At 30.6% G+C, this 13,124-nt stretch overlaps 1 protein-coding gene across 1 annotated transcript in view; it reads right to left on the bottom strand.

The window, feature by feature from the left end:
• The window catches only part of VPS13C (vacuolar protein sorting 13 homolog C), a 186,969-nt gene that overhangs the window by 58,733 nt on the left and 115,112 nt on the right, over positions 1-13,124 (bottom strand). Inside the window, 9 exon segments of the mRNA XM_051973796.1 lie at positions 502-796; positions 1,026-1,147; positions 2,235-2,600; positions 4,316-4,408; positions 5,244-5,399; positions 6,188-6,274; positions 6,664-7,029; positions 7,968-8,144; positions 8,146-8,290. Coding sequence (XP_051829756.1) covers positions 502-796; positions 1,026-1,147; positions 2,235-2,600; positions 4,316-4,408; positions 5,244-5,399; positions 6,188-6,274; positions 6,664-7,029; positions 7,968-8,144; positions 8,146-8,290 — 1,807 coding nt within the window.

The raw sequence follows: 13,124 nt of genomic DNA, 5'->3' as shown, positions 1-13,124 counted from the left end.
CCTAGCATTTTATCAGCTGTACTACCTAGCTGCCGAGTGTGTGTGTGTGTGTGTGTGTGTGTGTGTGTGTGTGTGTATACATATATGTGTGTACATATATGTGTTTACACATACACACTTTCACATACATATACACAAATATTATGGAAAGATCATTCTCTTCTCTTCTACCTTCCAATGAGCTAAGAAAAACATCAAGAAAAGAGGGCCATAAGTAACTGAAGAAGTATGGATTTAGAGGAGTATCAACTGAACTTAGTAGCAGTTAAATCCTAAAAAGTCTTCAAAAAATAAAAACATTGCATTGTTATTTTCTATGTATTGTATGCATATAGATAAGTAGGTAAATAGATAGGAATAGATCAGTAGAGTGATAGATTGCTAGATGATTATATTATGTTAATAACTTATGGCAATGTATGCTTACATACTTATATACTACTGCTATTTAAAATTGATTTCATCTACACGTAACAATATTAGCCAAACAATATATCATACCTCAAGTAAATATCTTAGAGAATATGGAAGCAGATTCCTTAAAATTAGGGATGGATAAAGATGAATAATGTATGCTGGATTCCAATCTTCCCCATGAGTAGAAATATAACTTAATTCATCAGGAACAGCAACTGTGTTTACTATCAATGGTAGGAAGTTGCTTTCAGTTGATGGGCACTGCAGAATGCACCTGACTTCATTGCTTCTATGAAGTTCTTCCTTCCAAGAAATATAGGTTGTTGACTCTTTAAACTGACCCTTCAAAATTCCAGTTGGCTGAATAAATAGTTGACATCTGTGGAAAAGTTAATAGGGAAAAAACTTTAAAGAAATCAGAAACAAAAGATGTATCTTCTTAAATGTTAACAGTATTAAAATGAGATGCAAACAAATGCATAATCAATAAAAATAAGTCTTAAAGTCAAATTTTAAAACTGCATTCCCAGTTGGAAGAAATTAACTTTAAAAAATCATGAAATTCAAAACATAAATTTTAAATTTCTATATATTAAGTTGAAATCTACCTATATGAATCTAAAGGAACATGGAATTCCTCTTCAGGTTTGGCTGTTCCAATGGGTTCCAGTAACTTAGCAGTCTTAACAAATTTATAGACAGTAAATGGAATAGAGAAATGGTTCTTGATCTATGAAACAAAAAGACATATGCATTATTAAATGAAATATCACCCTCAAAATTTAATGTGTCTACTGTTGCTTTCAAAATTTCTACTGGGGATAAAACACTTTTTTTGAAATTGAAAGCATTAATATAAAGGAAATAAAATTAAACTACTCAAAACATCTCTGAAACCAGTGTTTGAGGACAGACTGTGTTACCTTTCAAGTATTTATCCATTTTAAGTAATCATTAATATTCAAGAAAAATGATTTCTTGTTTCAAATATCTTTACAGGCTTCACCCTCCCCACCCCTTTTCTATTGGTTAAGAAGTTACTAAAACTACCTGGAAAGAGTTATTGAGAGTCATGATTAAAGTGGCTGCAATGGGAGTGGAAAGAAAGGGTATGAATCTGAGTGCAAAAACAAAATTAATAATACTTAGCAAGTGACTGAATGGCAGTAGGGGTAATGAAGAAGGGAAAAGAGAAATATGAACACTGCCTGGGTTACCAGGATGATGATGCTTTTCATGAAAAGAAATAATGGATGGGAAGATGAAACAGTTTTCAAGGAAGATTTTGCATATGCCCAATTTAAAGTACAAGAAATAAAGATGTATAGACAATTACAGATCAATAAATCAACATTTAGTTAAGTGCCTATAATAGAGGAGGAGGAGAGAAGGGGGGAGAGAGAGAGAGAGAGAGAAGGAGGGAGAGACACTGATTTGACAGACACAGACTATTAAAGGGTACGGAAGGATGATGAACAGTAGAGAATGAGGAGAGGAAGAAGAGACAAAACTGCCTGGATTTCTAAAACACAAAGTGGTATAACTTTATATTTAAATTTTATTACCTTTATATACTAAGAGGCCACATTAGGATCATTATTTTACATCTTTTCAAAAGAAAATGCTTACTTATAATAATGCATAATGAATACCATGAATAATTTAGGAAATGAAACAATAAACATTACTATAAATTGCACTGAATAACACGAATTTGTTAGAGATTCATAAATTTTAAATGTGAAAGACTACCAAAGAAAACATTAACACTAAGATTTTGGTTTTACTACTAGAAGGTGAAAAGACATTGGTATTACCTCAAGTGTCATGTCAGCAGTAGCAGCCATTAGAGAAGACCAATTTTTAAAAGTTCCTGAAAATGTAGACTCTATCAATAATAATGGTATAGTTCGATGTCCCAAGCCACATTCAAAAGTGACTTGAACAGATTTTACAACCATAACAAAATTCTCCTTTATTGATAGATGTTCAAAATCTTTGAAGGTTTCTGTTATTTCTGTTGCCATATCAACTCCAAGAAACCAAGCATTACAGTCATCAATAGACTTGATGGCCCAGAGGTTTTCAGTACTACTTGATGTACTTTTTGAATCATCCTCTTTTTTCTTTCGTGACATAGCAGCCATGATTGTCATTACAGTATTGAGAATTATTGGTGAAACCTTTAAAAAAAAGCACAAGAAATAAATTAAAAGCTGTCCCGTATGACAATAGCATAGTAAGGAAAAAAAAAAATTATCTTAGCCAAAAACATAACATTCTCAAATTTATATGTGAAATTAAAAACAAAAGCAACAAAGTTATATTTCATACAAAAAAGACCCAGTCCCTTCTTTTCCATCCCTATTCTAATTCATATTCTAACTGTCTCACATCTGTACTGTGCAAAACTTTACCATCTTTTCAAAATAATTTTAAACACTACCACAAGATTAATACTTTTCAAACAGCACTATAATCACGGGATATTTCCTTTCCCAATTAAAATATCTTCATTTCTTCTACTTTAGTGTCAAAAATCTAGTCTTAAAACTATTACCCTTTAGAAATCTTTCATTCCAGGGAAAGTAGTGGATATTCTTATATGCCAAACATGATCTGAGCCTGCCAATTTCTACACCTTTGACTGCGAAGTTCCTTACTCTATTATACCTAAACAAATCTTATCTGACTTTTAAAGTTCAGTTCAAATCCTCCTTCCTATCCCAGCATCTAGTAGGTGAAATCCCCATTTTCCATTCAATCATTTGCCAACTCCTCCATAATATCTCATCTTTTTCACTGAACTCTAAGGATTCATTGTCTTATTCCTAAGGTCTACTTCCAAACTAGTGACTTTTTTCTTCTCTCAGATTCTCTACTTTCCTGAATGCTGTCAAATTAGAGCTATACTGTAAGAAGATTAATCACATTATTCCTCCTCTCAAAAGCTTATATATGTATGTATATCTTGTATATATCTTAAATATATATCTCATATATATCTTAAATATATATATCTTATATATCTCATATATATCTTAAATATATATATCTTATATATCTTAAATATCTATTTATATGATATATATACATCTAAATCTATGTGTAAATCTAAACATATCAGGGTTGGGGTTCTTTTGTTCTTGGTTTGTTTTTTTTTTTTGGGTGGGGGGGAATTTTGTTCCCTCTCTGTTTCTCTTCCCAAACTGGGATACATGCTCTCACAATCTGTCCATTGAAATCCTACTGCATGTTCCAGACCAAGTTCAAATAAAGTATCCTCTCAGTTTTGGGAGTTTTTTCCCAATGATACAGGACAGGACAGTCCCCTCATTTCTGACATATACTAAAGTGCTTTGGACTTCTTAAAATAGTCATATTCTACTTTATTTTGCCCTGAAGGAGATAAAAAAATAAATAAGACAAAATTCCTGCCCTCAGTGAGCTGATAATCACTTCATTAATATACTTCTGTGGACGCTGGAGCTCAATTATCCATCAGCTCATTCAGAATCATAATGAAAACTATTTTAGGATAGGAACAGTCTCATTCTCACACAATATATAAATATATTTCATCCAATAAGTATTCAATTTACTATATCTTAATAAAGGCAGATAACCACAAATGAATGTATAATCCTGCTCCAAACGACTACCACATACAAAAATCTTAAATGTACCAATTTTCTGAAGAAACTATATCACAATCTTTAAAGGGAAAAAGAATCAAGTATTTTATAATTTGGAAAAATAATTTAATTCAATTGAACAAATATTTATCAGGTGTCTATGTGCTAGATTTTGCGTCAGATAAAAAACAAAACATGTGGTTCTTAATTTTTAAGGATCTACAATCTCTATGTAGAAAAACTTAATTTTCACCAATAATAACCTTAATTATAAATTCTTCAACTAAGAGTTCTATATTTTGTTCTCCGGAAACATGCTCACGTTTTTCCATAAGTAAAGAGCAAGGCTGTAAAACCTAAAGCAAAAGAAACAGAATTCATATTTTAAAAATTATTTGAGTACTGCACAGTGCTTTTCAGAATTCAAAATGTTAAATAACTAAATCATATCAAATAAAAATAGTTTCTTTCATAGTAGCTAAAATCTTTTAAAACACCCTTGTTCTTATTCAGAGAACACATTTTAAACCTTTAAAATTTATATCAGTATAAATTTAAAACTCTTCTACTATATTAATTTATACCAAATGCTTGGTCCATGACAGATGTGTCAACCAACCTCCTCTCTCACAGACCCCAAAATGTACATTCCTTCAAGTTATAATTTTAACACACTTCAAAAGTTTTATGAGTAGTTAAACATAAAATTTACAGCTATTAAACATTAATTTAACAAAAAACTGTTCAAAATATGTTTACAATTTTTCAAAATCGACAAATAATATACTAAAGACATTAATTAAATTTGATTATAATATACTACAGGGAAAGTTTATAAGCTAATAATGTAGTCAAATTAGGAAAAACAACATAAACTTGATCAATTTTTACTTATGCTATCAATTCAGTGGTTAAAAAGCAATCATTTGCTGTCTCAATAAGAAAAAAATTATTCTTTCTAGACTATTATGTTATCTAAAATTCAGAGTTGCTAAATTGAGGACTAGATTCCTTTTTCACACATCAATCTACACATCAAAAAATTATTAGTTTTAACATCACAATTTTAGAATTCTCCTTTCAAATAGTTCTATATTAAGCATGTCAAATAAATAGAGCAATAAATATGACAACTTTTTTTATGTATTCATACTTTTTCAAATAATTTGCATTTTAAACAGATAGGTATACCTTTGATAAGTTGTTGAAAACTGTGAGGCAGCATTTAGATATTGTTATGTTCATTGTATCTTTTGAAGAAATGTGAATTGCTGTTTGTGGTTCAGGAAGAAAAATAAAATCATCTCCTGGCATCAAGCTTTTATCCTGGACTGGATTATTCTTTAACTGAAAGGGAAAATATAAATAATAATAATCAATTTCATAAAATCTAGGAATTTTCACTTTATTTGATATGAATACAAATATTTTATTTTTGCATTGGTACAAATTGGTCTTCTTTAATCATTGTTAATAAAAAGGAAAATCTTTCATAGTGTGTCATAGAAGCACCAAGATTATTTTTTCAAAATCAGATAAACAACTTCTCTTTAAACACTCTGGAGTACAGCTATTTCCTTAGTGTTACCTGATTAATTGGTAATAATGTCTTAATGAGCAATCCAATGGGCAAGGTTAATTCAAAGGACCAAAATGATTTTTTTAAGAATGTGCTAATATGGATTATATTTCTACTTTTCCCACATTTTTATCAGTTATACCTATAAATAAATGAAACAATAATTTTTTTCCCTTAGTCTTCATTTTCCAACAGTTTGGTATCAAAAAAATTTTAAATGCTCATAAAGTACTTCACAATTACTCATAGCTCTTCAGTAACCAAGAGAGACAGGTATAATATTCATTTCTTTTTAGTGAAAGTTAAATTTCATCTCTGAAAGCCAATTTCAATATATAATTTTTGAAGATGTGCTGCCTCACAAAAACATATTATGAAAATAAATTTTGCAATAGTTTACAATTACAGCAATAAAAAAGGATCTGTCATTAGTTTTAAAATTTTCCTAAGTGCTTTTAAGTGATAATAGAATATAGTTCCCACAGTAGAATATGTTGAACAACAAATACTCAGACTTTTTAAAGATTAGAACAAAAAATACATTATGATTTCTTACTTCAAGCTTTAAATTCCATTGTCTGTTTCCTTCTACTCTCTCAATCAAAGGTTCCCAGACAGCATGTATTTCATTATAATAGTGAATCTGCAGGGGAAAAAAAGGGATTTAATTTCAAACAAGAAAAGTATTTCAGTATCAACTACTGAACGTGGCTTCTGTAGCAAGGATAAAAAAAATCCTGCAGGTCATTAGAACATATCAAGTCCATTTAAAGTTATTTACACCATTGTACAAATGTACCCAATTTGGATACATTGATCCCCTCTTTTCTTCTACTTTGTTCTTGTACTAAATAGCTCATTTCTAAAAACAATCTGTTTTAGAAAATGAAACAATAAACATTACTATAAATTGCACTGAATAACACGAATTTGTTAGAGATTCATAAATTTAAATGTGAAAGACTACCAAAGAAAACATTAACACTAAGATTTTGGTTTTACTACTAGAAGGTGAAAAGACATTGGTATTACCTCAAGTGTCATGTCAGCAGTAGCAGCCATTAGAGAAGACCAATTTTTAAAAGTTCCTGAAAATGTAGACTCTATCAATAATAATGGTATAGTTCGATGTCCCAAGCCACATTCAAAAGTGACTTGAACAGATTTTACAACCATAACAAAATTCTCCTTTATTGATAGATGTTCAAAATCTTTGAAGGTTTCTGTTATTTCTGTTGCCATATCAACTCCAAGAAACCAAGCATTACAGTCATCAATAGACTTGATGGCCCAGAGGTTTTCAGTACTACTTGATGTACTTTTTGAATCATCCTCTTTTTTCTTTCGTGACATAGCAGCCATGATTGTCATTACAGTATTGAGAATTATTGGTGAAACCTTTAAAAAAAAGCACAAGAAATAAATTAAAAGCTGTCCCGTATGACAATAGCATAGTAAGGAAAAAAAAACAGGAAGAAACAATGCCTAAGACATAAAAACACTAAAAGAATCCCATTAACAATAATGTTGTTAAGCAGATAAGAATATCACAAAGTTACCAATTATTTAGAAAAGATTAAATACACCAAAAAACCTTCCTTTCAAGTTCTTCACATAATTATTGGCCTGTTCAAGCATTTGGGAATAAAAGAACAAGGCACACAAAGAAAATTTTTCATTGATATTATTAGTTGGTAGTTGTTTAATTTTACTTTTCCAAGTAATTTTAATTTGGTGAAATTCAGCAAATATTTTATTTAATGTTTGTTATGGACAACTGGACTAGTGGGTAGACAATTAACATTTAATTAGAACAGAAGACATGTCATCAATAAAAGAAGAGATCATTAGGTAAGGCTCATGGCAAATATACTTTCAGACAAAAAATGCTAAAATCTACTTTTTATTTTCTTTAAAAATTATTTCTCATAAACAATTCAGTTCAGTCACTTTTCTATGTCTGATTGTTCTGTACACAAAATTTGCAGGAAAAATATATAAATTACAGATGACAGTGTGTTTTTGTGGCTATTTAAAGAAATATTTAAGCTTGGAGAAACAGTTTATCTGGAAAAATTAATTACCTGGTGAGTGATTTTAAAAGTTTATTATTTTCTTGAGATATAATAAAACTCTAAAACCACAGCTGTAGATATCCAGAACAAAGGCTTTGGAAATAGCATAACCTGATTCTTTTATTTTAAACAGGAAACTAAGGCCTACTAAGGCTTAAGACTTGTCCCACAAATCTTAAATCTCACCCCTTTCCAATATACAACTCTATTAAGGAATTTCTAATTAGTAAATTTTTTTTGAAATGATATGCTCACATTTTAAAGTCTAATCTGTTTGTCCATAATTTTCCTTTTCTTTTTTTTTTTTTTCTTCTGATAAAAGAAGTCATACCAACCTCTCTCTGGTTTGGTTTTTGCTGAAGTAGTTTGTCTTAATGAAATCTGTGTGGTTTTTTCAGTTGAAGGTGTTGAACTTTGGGGAATAGCTTTGATAAAAAAAATCTGCCACAGTCATTAGAAATTCCACACTGGCACATATAAAGAGCTTGTCAAGAACAGCATCTATTTGACTTCCATTTTTGTCTTGCTTGTAATTTATATTAATCATTGAATTTTTATCTTGACCATTCTTCTTGTCAATCATTCTGAAAAATATTAAAATTAAATATTTTAGTATATTTCTAAATGATTAATTTTTCACCTCTTCTTCAACTTGTCAAAATTAGGTTCAGATCAGCATGAACTGAAAGGCGGTTAAATAACTAAACAACATATAGACTGCAATAACTGTAGTGTGAGGTATGTTAAGCAACTATAGAATTGTATGAAATTGTACATGTATGAAAATAAGTTAACAAATCAGTATCTGTGGGAGAAACTCAGTCATTTTAAAGAATACATTAATCTAGTTCTATTAACTTTAAGAGACTGAAATTCCTTTATCTTACTTTAAAGAACAAAACTTTCCTTAAAGGCTTATATTTTGTCACCTTCCTTTACAACCTGAAGGACTAAGCAATTTATTTTGATTCAATTCAACAAATATTTACTAAATGTTTGTTATGGACAACTGGACTAGTGACAGTCATTTAATATTTTGATTAGAACAAAAAACATGTCACCAATAAAAGAAGAGAGCATTAAGTAAGGCTTATGACAAATGTAAATGGCATAAAACTTTCAGACTAAGGATGATGCTAAAATCTACTTTTTATTTTCTTTAAAAATTATTTATCATAAACATTCAGTTCAGTCATTTTTCTATATCTGATTCTTTATGACCTTATTTTGGGTTTTCTTGGCAAAGATACTGAAGTGCTTTGCCATTTTCTTCTCCAATTCATGTTACAGATGAGGAAACTGAGATGAATACGGTAAAATGACTTGCCAAGGTTCACACAGCTAGAAAGTGTCTGAGCCAGGATTTGAATTCAGAACAATGAGTCTTCCTGACTCCAAGCCTGGCATTCTATCTAGTTTACCACCTAGATGCCCATTACAAACAATAATAAACATCAATATAACTAATCAAATTTACTTTTTAAAAAACAGGTTTTTATTTAAAAAATAAAATCTTTTGTTTTTGTATTGTCAACATTTCTCATTGCACCCTTTCCTGTCCCCTTTCAAAGAGAGCCATCTTTTTATAATAAAGAGAAAAGGAGAAAAACAGATCAACAAAACTAAATAACATGTCAAAAAAAAAGTCTAATACTGCATTCAGCAAAAATCTCCTACGCAGGAAAGAAGTGATGAAAGGTTAAAAGTTACTTCTAAAAAATTAGTTAAATCCTAAGTTTTTCATTAAATATAAAGACAAGATATATGTACAGGATGTGTTCAATAAATTTCAAAATTAAACAGGTTATTATTTATTTTTCCCCTTTAGGTACTTCTTATAACTTATAACTTTCCAGTTATAAATTGAGGGAAAGCTTAAGAATGTTATTAAAATAAAGGCTCTTTTAAAGTTTGCTTGAAATTCTCATTATTATTAGACATTAATGAAAGTAGTGCCTATAAAAGATGTTTGCCCCCCCAAAAAAAATTAAGCAAAGGAAATACAACCTCTAAAATTTTAAGGAAAATAGACTGTTTTTGATATAAATAATTTAGCAAAAGTTTATCAAAAGAAGCATTCAGCATTAAAGCCAAGAAAACCCAAGTTCAGTTTTGATCTCTGACACACACTGGCTACTGTAGTCCCATCAAGTCACTTCACCTCTCAATGACTGAGGAAATTCTCTGAGAACATAGAATAGAGAAAGTGCCAACTTACATTAGTAGAAAAAGTTTCCTCACCCAGGAGCTTCTCAGACTAGTGAAAAAATTGTTCTAATCTTTAATCCTGTCCCTAGTTTATCAAAAGGATCTTCTTCCACCCCAATAATTATTTCAATATTATTTTTATTTCCATCCTAAGTCTTAATGTCTTTTTTTTATCATTGCAATTTCCTTAAAAAGAAAATGATCCATTTTGCTGGTTTACTTTTAAAGTCCCTTATATCAGGAGTACTGTTTCCTAGTTGTGATGAAAAATATGATTATGTAAGGCTCAGCCAAATAATAAGTCTCAAATGAGAAAACACTGAAAATTTTAATTATTGAAAATTTAAGTACATTTTTAAATCTCAAATATGTAATTCATCCAAAACATAGCATTAACAAACCTTGATGTAGCTTTTTCAACACCTTCTCTAAGATCATCAAGTGTACATGTTTGCAGTTTAAGGTAGATATTTAATGAACCATCATTGAACATCTGTCCCTCTGAAGTCATAAGATGGAGCCTGAATTCACCAAGACGTAAATGGTCACTGTGAAATGAAAGTGTAGAACCCTATGGCACATTTTTGAAGAGAAAGATAATAAAACCAATTGGTAATTAAATAATATCACAGAATCACAGAATTAAACATTTAATTGGCTTAACAACTCGATACAATATCAAACAACTGTTCACTAAAACCTGTTCATATCCCTTGATCATTTATCAATTAGGGAATGTAAAATTTATTTGAGAATGAAGCCTTTATCAAAGAAAGTATTTTTTTTTTTTAGTATTCACAATGCTATCCATTCATTAATTCATTTATTCAAGAAATATCTAAGTGCTTTTTATATATGAGGCACAATTATTCCAAAAGTATGTTAGAAATCACCTTAATTTCACAAAGTTAGAATCCTTTTTTACAAATAAACGTATATTCTACTTTGTTCAACTGCATTTCCTACTGTAGAAATATTACATTACCTGATTTATATCATTGTTGTAGAGGACAAGTGAGAGAGACTCAAAGTGGAAATCAAATTGAAGACTAACATTTTGAATGTCAGAAGGCTTCAGAGTTTTCATGTCTTGTTCAGGAGTATCAAAATCTGAACCTGAAAAAAAATTTTTAGCAATTTTTTATTTATAAATACAGGAAAATCTAATGACAACTCCCATTACTAGAATATTTTTCAAAGTTCTACATGTTAAAAGATTTGATGGAAAAGAGGATCTTTTCTAAATTAACCTAACAGCAAAGTGGCACTGACAAAATTTGTCACTCCTATAAAGAGCAAATACAACTTCTGTTGATCTTGACCAAGTCTTTTAATATCTCTGTAAAAAGCAGTATTTTTATGTCTTTGTAAAATGGGGATTATAAACTACTTTGTAGATTTTATTTGAAAGTAGAAGGTACTATCATTACAAAAGGACTGTTAGGATGCATTTTGTACTACATTTTCACATATATACATGGAACTTAAAGACTTCAAGAGATCATCTAGTTTATTCTCTAACTTTTAGGTGGAACCACAACTAAATCTATCTTTTTATACATACACGCATGTATTTATAGTTACCAAGAAGTCTTCATCCAACTCAAAAACATTTTTTTCATTTACTTTCCCTACCACTTCTATCAGTATCCCTCCATTAGTAATAATGGCAATCTGCCTAGATGATGCAATAGCATCTTATCTTTTTATTCTTCTAGCCAAACATCCCTGTGTCTGTCAAAAGCACTACCATTCTTTCTGGCTACCAAGCTTGTAATTCCGGCACTTTCTTTAATTCCCACCTCTCCTTCACACTGTATGTACATACATAGGTATAACGAGTTGCCAAATCTTGTAGTTCCTACTTCTTCAATATCTCTTACACCTGACTCTTTCTCTCTGCTCAAATATCCACCAAAACGTTTTAGGCCCTCATCATTTCTGAGTTGGATTACTACAATGGCCTGAACAATCTATTTCAAGTCTCTCCCCAAGCCAATCCATCTTCCACACTACAGCCAAAGTGATTTTCTGCAAGGACAAATAGGATCATGGTACTCCCTTACTTCCTAAATTCTAGTATTACTTCTATAATACACTATTAACTTCTTTTCTGGAATTTAGAGCTCTTCACCATGTGGTCTCAACCTGCCTTTCCAGTTTCTTTCTCTATTACATTATTTCCCCTACTAAATGCTGTAATCCAGCTAACTTGCCTTCTCTTTACTTGGCAATATCTAGGCAGACCAAAAGAAGGTAATAATTTCCAGTGCTGAGATATTAAATATAAAGAAAACTGAATTGTTATACAGCAGAAATTATCAAACAAAATCATGGAACTACTTTCCCTGGAGAGCTTTCAATTATATTAAGTATTTACTATATTACAGGAATGATGTTAGGAGTTAAAGAAAGAAATACAAAAAATGAAACCCTATTCAAGGAACTTACATTCTAATTGTGTAAACAGAAAAAATACAAGTAAATAAACAGAAAAAATACACAAAACAATTTAGCATAGAGAACGCTAACAACCGAGGAGTGAAGGAAGAGCCGAAAAGATGTAATGTAAAAAGTAGTACTTGAGCTGTACCCTGGAGAAAGAGAGGAATTGAGACATTGGTGAGGAGAGAGTGCATCTGAGGCATGTGGGAAGGTCACTGAAAAGGTACAGAGACAGGAACAGAGTGCACGAACATGAATGAAAAGATAGTAAGTTTTATTCAAGAGTTATTGAACTTGAGATATCTGCAGGATTTCTAATTTGAAAAATCCAGACAATTAATGATATGAAGCAGAAGCTCAGGAGAGAGAAGAGGGCTGGACAAACAAATGTGTGAGGCACCTGCCTGATAAATGTAGCGACTGTGGAGAGAGAAGAGCCTTGGAGACACCCACACTTAGAAAGTGGGATATGGAAGGAAGGCAGAAGCAAGAAAACATGTTAAGAGCATCCACAGTATCACAAATTCAGAGTTGGAGGGAGCCTAAGAGTCCATTTAGTGGATAATAATAAAGAGAACAAGAATCCCAAAAGTTAAGTGACAAAGTTATTAGATATAAAAGGAAAGATCTGAATTCATATCTTGCTGAATTCAAGGTCAGCATCTATCTATAATCATCTTGCCAGGAATTCTTGAAACATAAAAAGAGTTCAACTATACTCTGTACAACCAATATAATATAATTTAGAAAGATGTCCATAAAAAC

The sequence above is a fragment of the Antechinus flavipes genome, chromosome 2 (assembly GCF_016432865.1).
Source record: "Antechinus flavipes isolate AdamAnt ecotype Samford, QLD, Australia chromosome 2, AdamAnt_v2, whole genome shotgun sequence".
Classification (NCBI taxonomy): Eukaryota; Metazoa; Chordata; class Mammalia; order Dasyuromorphia; family Dasyuridae; genus Antechinus; species Antechinus flavipes.
This window is presented reverse-complemented; position numbering and strand designations above follow the sequence as displayed.